The following is a 22,659-nucleotide window of genomic DNA, read 5'->3' on the forward strand; positions in this document are numbered from 1 at the left end:
TGCCTCAATCATACATCCGGTGGCTCATCATACCGCAGGATGAGGAGGTGACAGAAGACCACGTAGCTTTTCTAACTCCCAGACGTGCGTGTAGGCTCTGAAGAAGAGCCATTAGATAAGCTGTTTTGTGGCATGCCTTGTGATGTGGTTTAATTCCTACGTCATATGGACCATTGTCGAGATGTTATGGAATTCAAAGCAAATTTCTTACCACGCGCTTATTACCTGAAGGAAATAGCATAGGTACATCGCGTTATACACCGACAACTTGAATCATTGTTTTGAATGTCGCCAGTGTGCGACTGGATGCAGGCTGTTGATTGCGCCTAAGTGCATCACAGTTTATTCGCTTGGAAATTAGTCATTTATTAGAAAATCATCGTGTTTCCTCGATGTCACAGTCTTCAAAGTTTCGCCTGCAATGAAAAAAAAAATTATACAGACCGTCAAGAATTAGTCGCCAACAGGAAAGGTTAACTTAGTAGTAAAAGCTGGCTCACGAAGGTTGAAGACTGAATTTAAGATTTTTAACAGGGTGCAGTTTTTCGTAGTTGGTTTTTGTATCGTTTACTAGTAATTTATTCTCGCGCATTACAGTGGTGTTATGCAGTCATGTTATTAGGTACAATTTCTTATGGCTGCTTCCACAGACTGAAAAGACTTTACAGCTCTAAGCATGTCATTTTATGTGTTCTTCGGTGACTGGTTGCTGCCAAGTAAAGCGGTTCTATCACGAAGCTTGTATTTCTTTAGACAGCACATTCTTTTCATTGAAGCGAATTTCTCGCCAAATGATGTGGCTGCACTCATTAGCTCCGTGGAATATGCTCGTGTTTCAAATTACTGCAGATGCATATCTGTAGCTATTAAGAGAAGTGTTACAAGGTAGTAGGATGGAAAGTTGGGCTAGTTGGGTTACGTTTCTTTAAAGAGAAAAATACAGCGCTAACAGAGATGACGGACGAAGAAAAGGTGCACTACACAAGCGCTGTCTCGCAACTTTTTCGGTCGCTTTTATATATGTGTTTACCTCCTGAATAAAATTTGAGTTCCAAGACAGCGCTTGTGTTGTGCACCTCTTCTTCGTCCGTCATCTCCGTTTGCGCTGTATTTTCTTTTTACAAGATAGCGGCATTTATATGTCGGAGATAAAGTTTTGTGAAACATGTAGCACTCAAGGCAAGATGTGACCCAAACATAGGATGTCATTTTCATGCGTGAACATTTATCACCTATTACTGCACCACTACCATCTGATGACTGTTCTTTTGCTGTTCTCTTCTTATAAGTTTGCTCATTCAAATTAAATGCATTCGAAGAAGATTGCACGATTAAACCTACCACGTAAAATTATACCATCATGTTGCATTTTTACGTGACAAGGCAGTTGTTTTTGTGCTGTAGCACTACCAAATAGGAGACGTCAGTGCACCCGTATTCTCCGGAGAATGCTGTACGTGGTCGAAATTGAGGTAGCTGAATAACGTTTGCGACTGTTAAAAGGCGTCATATGTTCGCAGCATTACACACAGTATAAAATATTCGAAAAGTTACTTAACTGACAAAACGTGTCCAGTTTATATAATTCTTTCTTATATTGCAGGCTCTTTCGAACCCCTGGACCGAGGTCATTCTTTTACAGCATTAAAAGTTTCGCAGATGCGAAACGGCTCGCCCACCGCTCAATTTTCTCATACCACTTGCACGACTGGGAACATTTAAGGGCCTTAGTTCTTATTTGATTTCCTGCGTATAGGAGTACAGGAAGATAGATACGTAACAGTGACAGTACCCAAAAAATCCGATGAATATTTCAGAGGCTGTGTTAAAGTAGATGAATTCTTTTGCGTTGATTGGACTATGTGCTTCCTACCGATTGGTTCTTAGAATATAATGCATTAATAGTCATCAGAAAGGCACTATTCGCAAAATGACAAAATCAGGAGTCAGGTGCGCCTGGGTGTGGGCAGCGTGAAACTCGTCGAACTTACTTCGACATGCACAGCGACCATCGGGTCTTCCCAACCGCTGTCCACTCTGAGTTTCGTCTTGCCCTGGGCGTCCACAGTGACCGTCCGCCCTGTGCAGCCTGCTGCAGTCTTACTACCAGACACAACGTCGCAGTACTTCCCGGCTGGTAGCTGCGTCTGGAGAGTGATGTCGACGGAGTGATCCTCATTGTTGATGACAAGAAGTGTGGAGTTACCGCGTCCAAAGGCGATGGCGTTCGCCCCATTGTCCCACCACGTGGTTACTGGATTGTCTCCGGCCACCTTCCGGAGCTGAACAAGGTTGTAAATTTGCCGCCACCTGGTTCAGATCCGGAAACGCAGTTCTCAGTGAAATAATGTGCAGCACAAACTTAGCGTTGTTAACTATGGTGTTTTAAATTATGGGTGTAACTTAGGTGAGAAACCATTTCTACATCCAATGACAGTGGGATGCGACAGATCAAAGACGGCTGTTATTCGGGTTGCTGAGACGAAAACCCGATAAATTCTTAGAGACATGGAATACGCTTCCTGTGCGCTGTATGGGAAACTTTACTCTTTCATTGTTGGATCACACACAATTTAAACTGAGTGTTCAGAAACTTAAGACAGCCATCATTGAAATAATTATCGTCGATCATTTACCAATTTTTCTTTTTTGAAACAGTGATCACCATTCCAGAACTGCTAACAAGAGCTATATTTGAGGCTACCAAGTCTGCTGAGATAATTTCACCCCCCCACTGGCCTCTGATTTTATTGCCACCGGACCCTGAAAAAGCTATCACTGCTTTTTTTTTGATTACCATGAATGTCGGGTCAGAATTGTTTAAGTATCTACTAAAGTCAAAATACACTGTTTTTTTGTTCTCCATGGCTGAGAGACAATCTTTGAAGTTGCCTTTGGAAAAAGAAAACCTACATAACAAAACGGAAAACCAAATGGTTAACGCCACGCTTACAGCGCGCTACGACAAGTACCGTAGCTTCTTCCGTGTTAAAGAAGGCTGTGTTACAGCACTGCGAAAAAAATATTCTTAGTTGCAGTCCAGATACCAAATGGAAACCGAACCGCGTTACTGAATTCTTGAACAACCGTCAATCCCTCTCATGCACATCATCATCGATTCACACTAACACTTTTCACTGATCCGGCTGATATTGATAATGTATTTAATGGCATATTAAGCCATGGCACTTTACAGAATACTCAACCACGTAAGCTAGCTCCTCCGCTGCGTAAACAGCGTTCATTTTTACAACAGAGACCACCTGCCCGAAGAAATAACGATTGCCATAACTAACATGATGAGGCCCGGCGCTGGCACAGACATCCACTCGTCGCACAATAAAAATGTTATCGAAACTGTATGTCTCTATCTTTGAAAAATATTTCACCTTGTTCTATGACTGGTATATTAACCACAAGTCTCCAGGCAAAAAAATTATTTCAGTGCTTGAAAAGGCAGTACTGACCTGGTGTAAACCTACAGGCCAGCGTTTATATGATCCGTTATGATCAAACTACAAGAGTAACTTCTTGAAGCTCGCATCAAGAAATACTATAAAAAATATGACAGTTTCAGAACACCATGTTTTCAGATGCGGTCTGTCATCTGGGGTTGCTATTGCATGCTTTAATGATAAGACTAGGGTGCCTAGTGATCACGGGAATCTCATTAGGACTATTTTTCATGGCTTAAAGAAACCAATGGACACCACCAATCATGACATTTTATTTTGCTAAATTCAAAACTCATGGCATCTGCGTACCTTCACTGTATATAATTAATAACTTTTAGTCCGACCACACAAAACTGCTTGCATCAGGGGAAATTTTTCTCACTACAAAAGAAAATGTATGGGGCGCAACAAGGCTCAAACTACGTCCCCTATATTATTTTTTCTTTTTATTAATAGTCTCGCGTTTGCATTGTGCTCTTTCGGTTACATGTTACATACAGACAAAACCACATTATTCGCTTCTGCAAGCTGCGTAGCTGTCTTAAAAATTCAAATTCAAAATACCCTCAGTTCTTCGAATGATGGTCCCAGGAATACATCTTGCTCATCAGTAAAAAAAATAATCGCTTTATTGTGATAAGGTCCTCTCAAAGAAGCATTCTGGGCAACCATTCCTTTCATATGAAATCCTTGAATATTACCCTAACAAAAGTGTGTTTTTAGGTGTACAACTCGATTAATACCTTCAGGTATTTATTTATTTATTTATTTGCTCAATACTTCCAGCCTTGGTAGGCCTAGGCAGGAGGGGCAATAGAATGAGATACAAGGTAAGGTAACATTTAGCACATAAATTAAAAGATAAAGTTTTCCCGCCATGTTTTCTTAATTTCTGAGAAGTTTGTATTTCACATTAAGGTATCGTTTCGCATGCTCTACTGTTCTGACAAACTCGGACTTTGGTAACTTTAGAGCGAAGTACTCATTTCATCTGCTGCATACTATCTGAGAGTAGCTTGCGTATCGGATGTCTTTGCCTGTTAATACATATTCAGAAGCAAGCTGTACGCATTTTCGCGTTTTCTCAGTTCATTGAACCTTCGTCACTGCTTTTGCGCAACTTAATAATAATAAGTTCTGCCATGTTTTTATTGCTCTTGTTTGACGTGTAGTTCAGAGACAAATAAAGTTATATTTCTTCTCTGAACATTTATTTCCTAATAGAATGATAAACACGTCCTCACCTCAAGAAGTAGGTTATCTACTTCTTCCTGCAATTAGGAAAAAAAAATGTACTGCGAACGTAACTTTTGGAAGCATAAGGTGTGGAACAACTGCAATAATAAAATAAATAGTCATAATCATCAGTCCTCAAGCAAAAGTTGAAAACACTTTATATTTCTTATGTGTTCCGGGTGTCCGAATTTTCGGAAATTTCGAACGCCGAAACAATAATCCTTCTTTTGCATTATTCGAAAGAATTAAGAGTGCGTTTTCTTAATTATTCGAAACGAATCGATTACGTCCTCAAGTTTTCGAATACTTTTGAATTATTCGCGCGAAGTTCGAATAAGGCATACTGTATTTTTCTTACGCGACTATTAAAAAAACAGGGATTGTACACTCCACCCACCATGCTGCCGCGATCGGTATGCGTTTGATGGAGGGCTCAGAGCCGTGGTCAGGCCCATTCACGTGGCGGTGTTCACAGTCTTGATACATGACCTCAGAGACTGGACGACGCGGTAGGGCCCAGTCAAATACAGCAAACCTGGCCTTCATGCCTGGCCTCGGATTTCAAGTGTTTTACGTAGCTCTCATCTATCTCATGCACTGAGATGTGGAGCTAATTATTCCGTTGTGAACTACGGAGGACACTTTTCCTGTACGCATAACGCGACAATGACAGAGTTAGTACGCTGACTTCGTGTTGCGACCCCCCAAGCGGAAATCAGTGTTTCGTCTTTTACCAGATACAGCCTTAACTACGAAAGCAGCGGTTCGCTGTTTTTCACGATCGTTGATTGAAAATTCACACATGTAGCGAATATTCGTAAAGTATTCGATTCTTATTCGACGCGATTTTAGCTAAGTTTTTCGTATTCGATTCAGTAGCACAGTTAAATTATTCGCATTCGATTTGGTTTGAAAAAGGCACCATTCGCTCACCTGTACGATGTGTTGAATGTTTTTTATGTACTTTGTTCCCTGTTTTCTGCTTATGTTCACTGCAGAGCAATGTTGTAGTCTTCTGTGTTTGTTCACGAACCATTTTCCTTGTTTGCTTGCATGCGCGCACTTTATTGGTTGTCATATTTCATAGAGAAAGCCCCCCTCTTCCGGATTTTGTTTCCTGAGATCCTGGTAAATAAATCCCTAAGCATGTCTCTTCTTCTTTATAGTAGTAAACATTGGGTGAATTTATTCACAGATAAACACTACAACAGTTAAAAGATTGTGTTTGTAATATATAAATTTAGCTGATAGTTGATACGTCTCAACTTTCTGACGATTGGTAAGGGAGTCAGTATGGGAGGTAGAAAGATAGGTTTAAAGCAGCTATATCGATTGTAGAAGGCAAGAATGAAGACGGCTTTCGTTACTATGGCTTAGGTGGCATTTTATTGCTCGAAAAAAGTTTTTTAAGCACCATACTGACGAGCTTCGCTGAAACAGTGTGTATATGTGATTTATACAATACAAGTATTGGACAGAAATCACGGGTGTATTCATGGGATTGTTTTAAATGTGAAAGTGTTATTTTCTTCTTCATGAATGTGCGTTTTTCTATACTCTACGCAAGTGCCTTCTACGTTTATCCTCTATTCTTTCTCTTTTCAACACTTGTACCTTATGCCACCCGAATATCACTGTACTCTGTTACTTTTACGATGACCCGCTGTCGTGTCCAACTGCATTTAGGGAGCGTTAGTTGACAGCGACTGCTGATGCGGTCCCTGCCTCTTGTGTTTGTCTGCTTTAAATAAGTGGCCGCCGTATGGAATACACTTAGTTATGGCAGGAACTTCGCAAATAATATCAATGCGCGTAAACTCAGTGGTGTTGAGAAGTATCGAAGCTCTGTTTCTTATTTGGCCTGATAGCTGTAGCAAACTAGCACCACTATAACGCGATCAACGAGGAGGAAAGCAGAATGCGTCTGATTGCTCACTGAGTGGCTTTGTGACCTAAGAAGTCAGCAATGTTGAACTTAAATTGAACAAAGCCCCATCCTACCTGTGCTCGCAGACCCATCCGTTGCCGCAAGTGTCGTCGCGCAGCCTCACTACAGGCTTAATGCGCCACGCCTCATCGCTGGGTGGGCCTATCCAGGCGTTTATGTCGCGGCCTTCTCTGAAGTAGCGGGGCCATCTATAGCTGCTCATCACGCGGGGCAGCCCGTACGGCCAGGCCAGCATGAAGGCGACGGCCATCTTGTAGAGACGAGAGTCAAAGAACGTCAGTATGTCCGCACCGCCGGTCCGCTGGTTGTCGTGGTTGTCTATGAATATGAGGGCATCGCCTCCCGGCAAGAAGCCCCAACCTTCCCCAAAGTTGCGCACGTACTTGAGCAGCATGCCTGTACGTTTGCGGAGGACAGCTCCTAGAAAATAATTAAAACAAAAATGAAAATTACGTAAATGCGCAAGTTATACCGCGGGGTATTACTTTCCTATACCTGATGACGTAATAGACAAAATTACGCGCACTTTTGTTTACCAGTCGCTGCTATGTCACAGTGTAATCGTAGAAAACCACCGCACAGACGAGGCTGCCCGATCTGCCAATAACCGACTGATCCCGATTTCGAGAGGAGGGGCTTCGAATGCTTGCTCGGGTGAACAAGCTCGCCTAATGAATTTCAGGCCAGTTTTAGAAATGATGCGTGCAATCCTGGGACGCTGATGTACAGCTCTGACTTCCACTCTGCCTTCCGTGACGCGAAGCAAGCTTGCTGTGTCGGCCGTGGCTTGGTGTTGCATTCACGAACCAATGCTCCTTTCTTATTGGTATGGCCACAGCATTGGCTCTGTCACGTTCAGGTGGGGTAAGAGGTTGAACAATTACTCTGTGCATACTGTAAGTATAGTGCCGAGATATAATCACTATTCTGTGCGCTGGACTCTCTTCACTCCATGGGCCGCTAACGAAGAAGGAAGGTTCTTGGACGGCGGGCGAACAAAATGTGAGACTTCGGTACTTGACACACCTCATTTGTAACTGTGTTCTCCTCTCAGATGCAGCGGCCTTGGCTGATCTCTGTGCCGCAAGAATGTATACGGACTAATGTTTTATACGGAAGGCGGAGTTAAGATATGTTTACCAAACCGGACCTATGATGACTTCTAGTCTCGCGGGCGTAAAATTCGAAACGTTTGCTTTGTGTTTGAACCCAAGGTGAGCTTAATTGTGCAATCCAGTTTCTTCATCAGACGCGCGCTGTGAACTCTCGGCAAAGCATGTCGCCTTTGTAACGAATTGCAAAATTGAGTGGCATTCAACAAATTTACTGCTCTTTGTCTAATAATGATCGCATAAAAGTTCTAACAGTTTTCATCTTTATCTAGCAGCAATCGCGAAGAGTTCATTCGAAGTTCACTCGCATAGACATTGGCAGGCAGGTGTTTAGGCCTATCTAGTTAAAACCTAGTCGACGATGACCTTTAGTTTGATGAAAGGCCCATTTACAGCTGTCCTGTCAAAAGCAGGAGCGCAAGTTCGACCCAAATTGTTTGGTGACTCCGGCTATCATAATAACATGCCAATGTGTTTTCGTTATATGAGGGGAAGTGCTCGTAGTGGCAAGATGTAATCCAACACTGTCGAAAAAACCGTTTCTGGCTGTTCACGGCGTACTCCACGTCGCACCTTGGTGTGGCTTGATGCACGTTCAGTGAGAGTCATGTTCACAGTGAGTGTTATGTAAGGGAGTGTCTTAAGGGATAACAGTGTCACCAATCATTAACACATCAGAAATGAAATGCACCGCGTTCGCTGCTCCATATTCAAAACGGTATTTATGCGGGCCAGAAGGCAATGAGCAGGATGTTCCTGGTAAAACATAAAGCTGGTTCTGGTGTGCCCTCGGGTGATTGAATTTTGTTTTGGGGAGGGTGACTGGCGTGGCGCTAAGCAGCTTTCGGGGTCTTTCCGCCCCTACACTTTAAGTTAAAGATCAGGACCGCCTTTGTAGAGAGCTGAACAGCGAACTAACTGTGGAAACAACATGCATGCATAACAAAGTTCTCGATGCGTCACACATTCCATAGTCCTGCCAAACATGCGCACATCGCACAATTTTAAGCCAGAACCATCGCCAAAATCTTAATAATATTGTACGTGCACCGCATACCTAGCTTAGCGCCGTAAAGGAATTCGGTGACCCTTCCTAGTCCCTGGTACTGCCACCGTGTCACCGCATCTCCCGTGTCCATGTCGATAACCTCCTGGTAAATGAACGGACGAGTATGCCGAGGAAAGAATTCGGTGGTAAGGTCGTCCAGCTTAGCGAATATCTTCTTCAGGTCTTTAGGCCACATGTGCTTGGCGGCGTCCATGCGAAACCCGGCCACTCCGAGCCGGATGAGCTTGTTCATTAATTCCACCATCTTTTCTCGAACGTATTTTTTGCTCTGGTCTAGGTCTCGCAGCCCTACCAGCTCGCAGTTACGCACCTAGGACAGAAGGAACGACTTGGTTAGTGGTCCAAAAAGTCGGCAACATATAATGTTGTCGTCAGTTTAATGATACTGGTGTCGTAGAGTACACCGGCGCCGAAAGGCTAAGAGAATGACGGTCACAAGATAGAAGTTAAATTAACGATAGAATGAATTCTTAATTTTTCGCAAGACCAAATTTAAGCAATGCTGCACCAGGCCAATGATACATTTCCTGGTAGCCATAAGGCATTTTAAATTCTATTTTGTTTGTTTTAATTAACTGCATGCTAGTGCATACGGCTAAAATATGAAAGGGAACAGATTACCTGCATTAGGGAAATAAATACTGCATAAGTATGAATGAACGGCACACTTTTTCGTTTGTACTTAATAGCTTTCCTTTAAGCAGGCAACGCCCGCAAGACATACCCATCTTACGTGGTGCAGTAACAATAGAAATCATTCCTCCGTAGAAACTGGCTGTATATTTTTGAAACTGGAGCTTCCTGTATATTGTGGGAAAGGGCGAGATCTGCACTGCTTTTGAAGGAGAATAAATGGGACTAAAAGGTCGTTGACCTTTTATACCGCAATAAAATACGGGAAACAGAGGGACGGAGAGTAGGACAGGGTTAACAAGGAAATTATTATTGGTTAAAACAATGCAGTTATTTGCGTCCAGCATAGAGGACATAATGCCCACGTCCTTAAACAGGCATCAAAGAAAGCTGGCATTGTTAAAACAATTTTCTTAACACTATGTAGACGTAGGAATGGAGAATTTTTTCTGGCAGATAACTTTACTTACTTCATAAAAAAGGGCAACAAATCAAAATAAGCTGAACAACGTCCTGCGTCCCACACACTGAGCACACGGGCACGTCGAAAAAAATGACAGTCGTCTGACGGGCCGATTTGATACAAAAGCGTAGGGTTAGATATTCTTTCCGTTCTGCATGTGAGAACACATCACGCACATTTTATATTCACCTTTATTGCACACTTAGCATTCTTTGTACTTGTTAGCATTTCTATACTTGCATGGTTCGACTTGTTTTCTCCTCTACATCAGGATATCCCGTATGGCGGGGCCGGGCTGGCCGCACGTCTTCGACGCTTTCTACGCCGCTCTGCGAAGGTCCCGCTTCCATGAGACCCACTCGCAAGCACTACGGCGCGCCGTTAAGCAGTAAAGATAAACTTGTACGCAACCACTTTAACATAAGTGTGGCATCTGTGATGTGGGGAGTGTATATTGGCGAGTGAGGGGAGTGTGAACGAAGAAAACGTGATCACGAGAGTGACGCAAGGAACTAGCGCGCAGATTAAGATGCACTTGACGGGCACTCGGTGTTTGGCACGCACAATATATACTGGCCAAAGGCGCCTGTGGCCAATCGCAAAAGAAAGGGACAAACAATCGCGGATATATCTTGAATCATTGGTTATCTATACGACAGTGAATACGCTTATTCGAAATGACGGAGGTTTGGTGGGATGGAATCTAGCCAAGATACCTGGGTTCGTTCATGCGCCGTGAACAAGGAAACGTCTTGCCGTCTCGCTGCGTGTGGTCGTTGCCATATACTTTCGTCAAGTGTGGCATTTGACGTGCGCCGCTCTGATCTCTGATCTGTCTGTAGTGTAATGGCCAGTCACGAGATGGCGCCATGTATCCGTTGGTGCGCCGTCGCCGTTTCACCTTTTCAAACCCCCCCCTTGTTTTCTCCCTCTTGTTTTCTTTTGCTCTGTGTTATAAAAACAAAATGGCAGCTTAACGGTTGTGTGTAGTTTTGTTGGCTTCGTGCCAAATCCACTCAATCCTCGATCCCAGAAGATCTGGTCAGCCTGCGTACTCAATAAAACCAACAGGTTATGGGCCCAGGGCGACGCATCGACCACTTTTTTTGAAGAAATCAGACGGATTGCCTTGGCTGAGGGACGAAAAGGTGCGACCACGTTGAAGCAGAAAACGTCAAGCTACACCGCCTTCACTACGCCGTGCCGATGTCTTCAGAAATTTAGACAGGCGTGAGCATCGTGAAACTGTCGGGAAGAAGTGTTTGACAAGTGGCGGGTGCCCGTGAAAAAAAGTGAGAAGTGCGTATTTTTTTTTTTGTAAGAAAGACGGACAGTCACGCGACACCGGAGTTGCTGCAGGCTCCATGTTGCATGTTGGGTGTGTACGGAAGGCGCTTAGACACGTCTGGCGTGAGTACAGCAAAACTGTCAGGAAGAAATGACTGACAAAATTTTTTCAGTGGGTGTTAGTGGGGAAATTTTTCAAAAGGAAGTGACCGACAAATCGTATTTGCGTACGCTGATTGAGAAACAGCTCCGAGAAAGAAGTGTGTTGTCCCTCTTCCGTTCGAGGATCAGCGAACATGTCGGCGTTAGACGAGTTTAGACTGCCGAGGTTGTCATCATATAACTATCACACATGGTCGATAAGGGAAAGAGCAGCTCTCGTACAGAATGTATGTTGGGAAGCCATCGACCCTGGATTCTCGAATAGAGAAATATACGAGCGAGGAAAGCAGACTGAGAACAAGGTCCTGACCTTTCTGTTCCTTATCGTCAAAGACAACCACCTGGATGACATCGGGACTTGCAGAACTGCTAAAGAAGCCTGGAGTGTGCTGCAGGAAATCCACTAAAAAGTTTAGACTCTTGCATATATTCCAGATGATGCGCGACTTTTTCAACGTAAAAATCAAGAGAGACGACTAAATGGAAGATTACCTAGGCAGATTGATGGTACTGCATAGGAAGTTGTGAGATGCAGGCTATGCATTTACAGGCAGAGAGGTTGCATTAGTGATGCTAATGGGGCTTCCTTACACATACGAACCGGGCATTCTGAATTTGGAGCAAGACGAACAAACCCTCACGACTAAAACAATGAAACTAAGGCTGCTGATCGAAGAAAAGAGACAGCTGCATCGTGACGAAGATCGGTTAAGCGACCAAGACTCAGACAAGGGCCCTGATCACTAAAGCTCGATTAAGGATAGGGAGAAAGCAACCCAGTGAGAAGGCAAATCATCAACTCACTGTCAAGGACGAGAAGGTTCATCAATACACCTCAAGTATGCAAAAGAAGATGGTGCGATGCTTTGCTTGTGGCAAAATTGGTCATATAGCCAGCGATTGTGACCAGTTTTAAGACGAAGGGGATGACCAGAAGAAGAGAAACTCATCACAGGCAATGATTGCAACACAGATGGCTTTATGTGCCAGAAATGTGATAACAGCGCCTCCTCATGTGTGGCATCTTGATAGCGGTGCTACAGATCACATGACTTCTCACAAGTGGAAGGAGTAGAAACTGCGAGCCAGGAGTATTAACTGCAAACAAAGAATCCATGAGTGTCATGGGGAAAGGAAGAGCTCAGATTCAGCTATCTGAAGAGTGCGGTGGGTCATTCATCACGCTAGAAGATGTCCTTTATGTGCCTGACTTGAATGGCAACCTACTAGTCAGAAGAATTGAAGAGCAAGGTTTGCACGTGACGTTCGCCGGGGCCAACGCCGAAGTTACAAACGACACCGGTGAGGTGATCCTTACTGCAACTCGAATGGGAAGATTGCACTCTGTCAAATAAATAATGTCGACTAAGATGGCATAGACAAAAGACACAGCTTTGTGGCACAGACGACTAGGCCACCTTCACTAGGATGCTATTCGACGCCTCTGTGGAGCTAGTGAAGACCCTGTGTAGGACAAATGCGATACATGTTGTCTGGGAAAGCTAAGACTGAGCAGTTTCCCAAAGGACGAGTCAACACGGGCCAAGGTTCCACTGGAGCTGATGCATTCAGATGTAGTTGGAAAGATCACACCAACGACGAAAGGGGGCTCCAGTTACACTGTAACCTTCAAAGGCGATTACTCAAGATATACTGTTGTGCACCCCATGAAGGCCAAAAGCGAAGTGCTTCAGGAGTTTGACAAGTACAGAGGCGTGGTGGAAAATCTTCCCAGTACTAAGGTGAAGACCTTGCGCAGGGGCAATGGAGGAGAGTACACAAGCAAAGAGCTCAACGAGTTCCTGGCCAAGCATGGCATAAGGCACCAGCTGACCATTCCTGGCGCGCCTGAGCAGAATGGAGTCGCAGAGAGAATGAACCAAACATTGCTTGACATGACGGGGTGCATTCTCATCGAATCAGGTGACGTGTCACCCAAAGGCTCTGGTCTGATGCCGTTGTCATTGCAAGTCACATCAGAAACAAGTGCCCATCGAAGACGGTTGGAGGAGAGTCACCAGGAGGTCTGTGGACAGGGGGAGAAGCGAAACTGGACTACCTAACAGTGTTTGGGTGCAGAGCATGGAGTGTGCGAAACAGACGGTGCAAGGGGAGCAAGTTGGACCCGAGAGCAGGAGAGTGCATACTGGTCGGCTACACAGAAGGAGTGAAGGGGCACAAGCTGTGGAACCAGAAGGAAGATCGCTTCTTTGTAAGTCGGAACGTTACCCTTGAAAAAGAGTCCTTTCCATGTAAGCTTACCCAAGCCACAAATGTACGGCTTTTCCCTCCGCCTCCTTCCACTTCTTTGTGGAGAATAAAACTTGTATGTATGTAAGTTGCAAGTAGCAAGACTGACACACATAGCGACTCCTACTGCACAATCATGGTACAAGTTGAAGACAGCTTGAGCGAGCCACATGATGTCGGTAGTTCAGATCGCAATGATACTGATTACCACTATGCTGAAGAAGTTTGCTCACCAGCTGATGAAGATGAGGCAACTATACAGGAGAAAGGAGCTACGCAGCGACTGTCCAGCGTGACAGCTTGTGGTACAAAGGCACTAAGACGGTCGGAAAGACTAGCAAACAAGAAACCATGCCAAAGTGAATGTCATGGCTGCTGCATAGCCAGGCAAAAGAGCCAAAGAGATCCAGAAACTCTACACGAAGCCTTACCTGCGCCAGACAAGGAGAAACAGAAAGCTGCTATACAGAGTGGACTGAACAGCCTCGAAGCTTCCAATACATGGGAGCTAGTGCCACGACCGAAAGACAGACAAATCGTAAATGCAAGTGGGCGTTCCGCAAGAAGTACGACGAAAATGGTGTCCTAGAGGCACGATTGGTTGCATGCGGATACTCACAAGTGAAAGGTACTGATTACAAGGAAGCCTTCTCTCCTGTAGTGAAGCTTAAGTCCGTCAGGACACTGCTGGCCATATCAGTTGAAAGGAATTAGAAGATCCACCATATGGACATCACGGCAGCATACTTAAATGGTATTCTGAAGGAGAGCGTGTAAATGGAACAAGCGCAGCCTTTGAATGACTGTAAGAAGGATAAAGTCTGCTTTCTGAAGAAGAGCCTTTACCGGCTACGACAATCTGGAAGGGAGTGGAACCTTGCTTTGGACAAAATGATCAAATCAGAAGGGATGACAAGATAAAAAGCAGAACCCTGTGTTCATGTCAACAAGAAGAACCTCATCGTAGAGTCTACGTTGATGACTTGCTGATCATCGCAGAAGGTGAGAAAGAGATTGCCGACTTGAAGAGCGACTTGGATGAAGAATCTGATGCGAGACTTGGGACATTCTCTTTATAGGATTGAAGAAAGAAAAAGATGGAAAACTAACACTGGACCAGAGAGCCCACGATAACGACATCCTGGAGACGTTTGGGATGTCAGACGCAAAGGCAGCATTAGCTTCTTTGGATCCTAGAAGCAAGTACCAAAGAAGAAATAGACAACAATAACACATCAAATGAGGAACTTCCTCGCAAGTACATTCAAGCAAATGGTGCATTTTTTATAAACTGCACATCTCCAACCAAAATTTTAACTTTAACCCAACGTTTCGAAGCCGACTCGGCTCCTTCATCAGGGGTGACTGAGGGCAGTAGCTAGCGTCTTTTAAGTATGGAGGGGGGGGGGGGGTGAAAAGAACGACAACTGTTTCGCGAAAGGCGCGGGAAAGGGGAGGGGGGTTTAGGTTGTTAGTCACGCTGGTGCACTGCAGGGAGGTGCTGAATGGCGACTTTTTTTCGTTGCGTTGAAGAGCGAACTCCCTGGGCATATACTGGGGGCAGGTTTCCTTTTGTGCGGTTGATATTGTTCGGGTTGGTTTGGATATGCCAGGATTCCAGAAGAAGCCTCTTGTGATAATTTGTTTCGGTTCCGAGGATGGGGGTTTCTTCAAAGTTGATTCTATGGTCGGAGTCCTCGGAATGTTCGGCTACTGGATTGCGCTCTCGTGAATTTGCGGACGTCGTTCTTATGTTGCCGAATTCTTTCTTTGAAATTTTTGGTTTCGCCGATGTAGTTTGCGTCGCAGTCGGCGCATGGAATTCGGTAGACAATGCCTTGGGCTCTTTCTCTCGGCGGCCGGTCTTTGGGAACAGGTTGGCAAAGCGCAACAGTGTTTGTGGGCTTGTGCGCAACCTGGAGGCCCGATTTTTTTAGGATTCGGGCGATGGTTTGCTGACACCTCCGACATAAGGTAAAGTGATGTATTTTGGTGGTGGCGTTGGTCTTTGTGCGTTGATTTCTTGACGAATGTTGTGTTTTTGACGTCGAATGGTTTTTTGAATAAAGTCTTTTGGGTAGACGTTTCTTTGGCTTCGTGCCGAATCCACTCAATCCTCGACCCCAAAAGATCTGGTCACCCTGCGTACCAAAACCAACATGATCTACGTCTCAGCTTACTTTCCTCCTCACTCTCTGCCTTCCACAATAGCCAACCGGTGTGGGTTGTTCCCCTGGCCGTCACCGTGATGCTGCGCATTCCTCCGCCCGCGTCAGAACCCAAGGTAGCCACCCACATCTACCTTATGGCCTCTCCCTCTTGTTCCCTACAAGTTGAGAGGGGGGATTTTTCTCTCTCGACTTTGCCACCTGCCAACCATGGCAGGCGGCAGGAGGAAGATGGAGTTGTCAGAGAACACTGCTCAGGGACACTTTTTACCTACGTGGGGGTCTAATGCTACGCATTAAAACAGCTGCGGCGGGAATTTATCGGACAAGACGTCAAGGCACATGTCCTCGAGAGAGCAGGTGTAAGCACATGATTTCTATTGTCTCACCTGTCTTGCGTTTTTGTAGTCCTCAATGCTACCAGAAGCCGAACCGCAGCTTTCCCTTGTATGAAACTCTCCAGGGCCATATGGAACCCCGGGATAGCTGCAATTCTTGTAGGTGTACGGCGTTCCCGCCGTTCCAGTGTGGTTGAGATTTGCTCCAGTCATGTGGTTTAGAATGACGTCCACGTAGACTCTGGCGGACGATACCATTGGCCAAGGTTTTAACGTCACCAATCTTTAGGCGTCGAGAAATAACTGCTACAAAAAAGATGCGCATAGATACGAATTGCTCAGTGGGACGAGGAGAAACATTTCATTTTTTTTTGTTTCATTCAGCCAAATACATAAAACATCTAAGCCCTCTTTTCACCGCGGGATATATGCAGGCTGGCAGGTCCGCTGCGTAGCGTTTCATGTCACGTACCATGGTATAGCCAGCGATAAGAAACCGTTTTGCTACACAATCTTGAAAATTTGCCCAAGGCGGTAAAAGAAAGCGGCAAGCTAGAAATGCCCTGCACTTAGTACAGTGTATAGAGCGAGGCAAATAGGCTTTGGCGTCAAGACTGCGCAATGCGCTCCGCCGAAGTCGCGGCAAAATGGGAAATCTCTGGGGTGTGTGCCACCGAAGTTCAGGTAAGATGGTTCCAGCGGCAAGACCCCACAATGCATGACACACGAGCAACTGTATTGCCGCCTCACACGCAAAATTTCAGAACAAAGCGTTTGTTTGCAGCTCTTCTATGTGTGATCATCTGTGACTTCGCAACGAACTCAGCACATTACCTATCAGCTTCCGATTCTACGCTGCAAGAGGGCTATCCGACTGCCGACATCAGTACATTGTGGCTACAGCCGTCACTGAATTTCGCACTATATTCCAAAGTGGTCTTAACCTCAGGCACAACAGGAGAGATGTGATGACTAGACTGACGCAGTACGGTAATTGGTGATTGGGAAAACTGGTGGTTACAAAAGTAATTGAACTCGGCGCGGGCGAAAGCAAGTTTATTGGACGGTCGTCGGCTAAGAATGATGGTTTCTGTGCAAACGTGTACCATATTGTATGGGCTTGTGAGAAAAATACTTGTAGTGAAAAATAAATCAGCCAACGTGGCAGGACTGGGAGGCCGCCCTGTCTAGCTAAGACCTCGAGGAACAATGAGCCCTGATCGTAAGAGCACGGGCCGTGGCTTTTACCAACAGTGTCCGAGACTTGGGATCCGATCAGTCTTCCCGTAACCCATCCTCTTTGAACTTTCAATACACATTTTCATCATCATCATCATCATCATCATCATCATCTCTGCTTTGTGCTAAGGGACGTTCTTTCGAGATAAGAATCTTTAAGAACATACAACAGTACAGTATACCGTAGGAACAGTTTCTTACAGGCTCTGCAACGATTGCGGCGAAATCTGGTTTCCTCTCGGTTGACTAACACGTGATAAAGCCGCTCGCCAAAGGCGAAAAGTAGGAAACGTAATAAAAGAACAAAAACAAACATTGATTTGTGGCATTACCCCGCTTAAACAGCATCGGCCCCAGTTTGGGGGACAGCTGTCAATCTGCCCGCCATTAGTACTTGTTTTACCGCTTACGAACAACAAAGAACGTAATATCATAGTGTCCTTCACGGACCCCTCGCTGCAGGCTGGACGCCTAACAATGTTGCTTCACTTTCAGCCCGCCAACGCGCACCGTTCGTTCCTTAAGCCTTTGGCGCATGCTAAGCGACATAATTTACCCCCCCCCCCCCCCTCCCGCTTCTGTCAGTTTTCTCGAAGGTGCACCTGTGGGAAAAAATTAACGCCTCTGCTGAATGTGGCTAAGATATCTTCAGTTAAGGTTGTTTCACGAACTTTTTCATGCTAGGAAGCTTCGATGATACCTACAAACTTTAGAAACTAAAGGTTCTTGCTTATCATTAGCGCTTCAATCGACCATAAAACTCTCACCTAACTCCAGCACGATTGCAACGGCGAACCATGTCGTGGAACAATGTTTCGTTCCCGCTCCTGTTCTGGATCTTGTAGCTGACGGGCTGGTAACGCTCGTACCACGGTCGTTTCACGTTCTCCTCGAAAACGATGGCGTTTTCATGAACTGGCGATGTCTGCGTGGAGTGCATGGGTAACAACACAGAATAATGTAGGTAAGGAGATTTCATTTGGTATAACGTAGGGCACCTTGGAGCTGTCATGAGTGAAGCCACAAAAGCAGTTCACGTAGGCTGGTACGACTCTCTAATTATATTCTTTAACGAATTGTGTTCGCACTGCGTAGCTAATGAAAACTTTTATCCGACACTGCTTTGAAGCGGCACCAACATGTCAATAGTTGACAAGTGTCGATCTCGATAGCGTCATGGCGATGAGGACTTATTTATGATTCTGCGAGTGGCAACACATGCCGTTAGCATCAATAGTACTGAGCGGGTGAAGATAACTTTCGATGAATGATTTTTCTGTAGAAGGTGTGACTTCAAAACTACGCGGTCTTTTTCTTGTGTAGCTGTCCTCCTAAATCTATTCACAAAAGGATAGTACATTCGCTGGGGTATATACTTACCCCACTCCTCCCCTACCCCGTCTTAACCTTTCCTCTTTTTGACAAACCAGTCCGTTATTCTTAACCAAGACCAGTCATCTTGCCTTCGCATTACATGCCCTGCTCATACACATATCTTCTTGATTTCCACGCATATCATTAACTCACGTTTGAGGCTCAATTTTCCCTCTTGCTATTTCTTCACGTTACACACATAACTTTCCTTTCCATAGCTGGTTGCTATCACTGCGAAGTTCAACCTATTTTGCTAGAATCCGCGTTTTTAACTTACAGTTAAGCAGCTGTAACATACAAGTGCTATATTTTTGAAATTATTCTTTTTGAGCAGCATGAATCCTGGCCTAAGCATAAACATGGTATTTATGCTTGAAATGAATGAGCTGGGAGCCCCGTTGAAAAAGCGTGGAACTTTCTGCAAACGTTAGCCAAAGCGCATATTTGTGCATGAGTGACGGTCGGAACAAGCATTGCAAATAGCGATGGCATAGTCGTTTACGAACAAAAATTACTTGGAGACGCGGCAAGAGGCAAGCAGTTACTACTGACAAGCTATATTTAATCACAGTATGTACGGCAATAATATTCCTAATTTTTAATGCAACTACAAAAACGTACAGCTATCTTTGCTTGCCTTCATTCTGCGCTGCTCATCCTAGGGCAATGCAGCTAATACTGCTGAAACGTATTATGTAATTCGTTAGAGCTCGAAGGATAACTAGTCTTTTTGCGTTTTCCGTCGTTTCGGGGGCCCCATTCGTCATTAAATCCGGTCGTTCGAACAGAAGTGGCATGTGTCTCTCATACAGCTGCTCACAGAGCTGCCGGTGCCAAATACATGATAGCATGCACGCGTGTTAATTTTCGCCTGCATGTGCAGGTTACGTAGTGTGAGCTCGCGCACGCATCTCTACACTCCGAGCAGGCACTTACCGCCAGCGTCAATCCTAATGTTGTTCTGATCTCCAGCTCCTCCCTTCCCTTTCGTTCCTTCCTTCCGTCCCATTCCCCAGTGTATTGTAGCATACTGGATGTCGCCTAGTTCTCCTCCCTGCCTTTCCGTGGTCCTGTTTTTCTGTCTTTCTCTACTCCACAGTATATCGTTACTTTTACATACTTGCCGTTTGTGTTTTCTGTTAGAAAGTGTTCATTGTGAGAGTAAACGCTCAAAGAAAATGTAGGAGCTAAGAAAGCGCTGATGGGTATGCTCTACAACTTGCCTGCACAGCGCCATAGCCGCGTGGACCGAGGAACACCTCGCATTCCTTGGCGATCTCATCGAATCGCCACTCGAAGAGCTGGACTACGACACTCCGTCCAGGTGCCATGTTGGGATTCTTGGAACAGCTGACTCTGCTGGTGAATGCCAAAGACCAGACAGCAAGCCAATGGAGTCTCGACATCCCTATGACAGGACAGGAGGGCTAGCCTGCACCCAAATACGCGAAAGAAGTTTGCCGCAGCAGTTGCTATGAGATGCATTCCGAGATTAGAGAACTAGAGTGCCCTGCAAACTAATGTGCTGCTGATAATGCCAAAACAGAATAGATAACATTAAAACAGAACGTTTTGTTCTTCACTATAGGCCTAATCCGCACCTTTTCGTCCATCATCCTGTATTACCTTAGTACCGTGTTTCTCTTTTAGGTACTCTGGCTTTGAACAGATGAGACAAGAACGGGAGTGGGTAGGATATCGCATATCAGGGGTATGTGTAAACATAGGGTACCAAAGCAAAATGTCGCATCACAGAATACAGGATTCTTGATCGCGTCATTATGAAAGACGATGATGTATATCAGTTGGACACTAGTAAGCCTAAAAGGTCACAAACATTTTCTGTACCCTGGGAAAGAATTGACACTGACTGCTTAAAGGAAAGCTGCCCCCAAACTATGATTTATAAAAGTAAAAGACCTCCATGATATCACTACGTGCGCTTCTTACTGTGCACAGTTTCGGCAATTTTCCTTCCTGATAATCTTGTTTAAAACGCTGCTGGACAGATTTAGTTCACATGTGTTATGACGTGTGTCGCCCGTTCATCACAGACAGGATAGGGAAGTAAGTTACGTTTTCAAGATAAGGCATTACCAATGCGACATTGCTTACTGGCTTGTCTTGTTTCTGTACGTTTTTCGATTCATAACACTTTGCCTTGCTGTCTAGACAAGGCTTCTTGCTAAGAATGTAGTAGTAGTAAGTTGTTTACTAAAATAATAACAGAAAGGAAGGAAAATATTTTTGCTAGCCCCGGCATCTGCCATCGATACTGAAGCACCTGAGCTGGGGCAGCGGAAATAAAGAATAGCAGCAGAAAGAAGAAATGAAATGGAAGAGGTGAGGGGACAGGAAGAGAGGATAGGGGGAGAGGCAATATACACAAAAATAATTTATACAATAATAAATATTGTCACGTAGTGGTGACGGCAGTCGAAGCAGCGATGAAGACGGACGAAAGGGTCTTCTAAAAGAACTGTTTATTGGGCTGGCTTGCACCCAAAATGAACTGAATCACTCGGCGGCGGCGAAGCGACAAGCGTGCTCGGCGGTCGTCGAACAGAATGCCCGCCGCTGTCGGCCGTGCTCAATTTAAAGCTGATAGCGAACATTCGAGATAAAGGGCGCAAAGTTACTAGAAGATTCCGGAACAACGTAGAATCAGCTTTGCCTGGCTGCGATCAATCGAGACAAATCTAGTCGCGTCTTGCGTCGCAAACAAAGCGATAAGGTGGTGTCGCGGCAGATTTGAAAAACGAACAAACACTGCAAATATTGGCGGCAATATGTACACGTTGCGCGCGTGATAAGTTCACGATGAAGCATCGCTAATAAGCGATAAAAACGGTTTTCAACATGAAGACTGCGGAGCGGAAGGGTCACCTTTTGAATCGCTGCGCCGATTGCGGTGAAATTTAAAAACTTGCTGGAGGTTTAGCATTGCTAACCACGGAATACTGTGCGAAAGCAGGTTTTTTCAGGTGGAGACCAACGCCACGTACCTGAAAGCACGATTGAAACCTTGTTTCCTTTCCTTTCGTGACTTGCGCAAGGATGGAAGTTGGTGAGGACAACGGCGTGCAATGCACAGCTCTAAAGTGGGTTGCAGTTTGACATTCTTATCCCTGCTTCCTTCGCATCTGAGCCTTGTTCATTTAATATGGTTTCCCGGTCACATCAGTGTGACCGTGAATGAGATCGCTGATAACCACGCAAAGGCTTCCCTAAGCGGCCAAGTGTTGCCTATCCTCCTGGATGCAGCTTATATAAATCACAGCATCCAGGTTTCGGCGACGCGCATTAATAAGCGCACAAGACACAGCTCTTTTAACATCAGCGGATTATCACTGTCTGAGGTATACCTAGAACAGGAAAGTTTGTCAATCTCGCGAGCCTGAATTATCTCTAACGAGGCTACGCTGCCTTATCCCTCCTCCAAATTTCCATCTACATCGGTCTGGCTTGGCGCTATCTCTTCTGTGCGCATTTTGATTTTGCCGTGAACCTGAAACTATCGATCATTTTTGGCTCTATTGTCTTCGTTTCACCTCTGTGAGAAGAACGTTGCTGGCGGAGCCCTTGCAGCATGTTGGCCTTAGTTTGAGCACCCCACTCTTTATATCATTTGACGTCACCACACTTGGGTTCAGCCACAGGTCTGTTTGTCACGTGGTACAAAATTCCTTGCTAGAATCTCATCGACTGCCTTGCTGAATGTTACAATATTTTGTTCTATATGCATCCTTATATTCTGGCTTAATTATTCATCGTTTTTTTAAATCCCTCTTCATTTTATTATTATTTTTAACATCCAAGCTTTTATCCCGTTTCATTCCATGCCCTTCTTGAGGTAGAATCCACCGGCGTTGCACTCCAGCGCGCTTTTATTTAGCATTTATTGAATACAGGTCAAAAGGAACCT

General features: G+C 44.9%; 1 protein-coding gene across 2 annotated transcripts; it reads right to left on the reverse strand.

The window, feature by feature from the left end:
• Positions 1–349: 349 nt before the first annotated feature.
• LOC144119164 (pancreatic alpha-amylase-like) lies at positions 350–20,163 on the reverse strand. Of its 2 annotated transcripts, XM_077651862.1 has the most exons (7): positions 19,958–20,163; positions 18,128–18,285; positions 16,173–16,362; positions 8,809–9,130; positions 6,693–7,059; positions 1,992–2,310; positions 350–416 (listed from the first exon to the last, which is right to left on the reverse strand). In XM_077651862.1, the coding sequence occupies exons 1-7, from the start codon at positions 20,138–20,140 to the stop codon at positions 405–407; spliced, it is 1,551 nt and encodes a 516-aa protein (XP_077507988.1). In that variant the 5' UTR covers positions 20,141–20,163; the 3' UTR covers positions 350–404. The 2 variants fall into 2 exon arrangements, with proteins under 2 accessions (XP_077507988.1, XP_077507987.1); XM_077651861.1 differs by lacking the exon at positions 350–416 and having other exon boundaries at positions 1,945–2,310.
• Between the last annotated feature and the right edge of the window lie 2,496 nt (positions 20,164–22,659).

This window comes from Amblyomma americanum, chromosome 2, assembly GCF_052857255.1.
Source record: "Amblyomma americanum isolate KBUSLIRL-KWMA chromosome 2, ASM5285725v1, whole genome shotgun sequence".
NCBI classification, from domain to species: domain Eukaryota; kingdom Metazoa; phylum Arthropoda; class Arachnida; order Ixodida; family Ixodidae; genus Amblyomma; species Amblyomma americanum.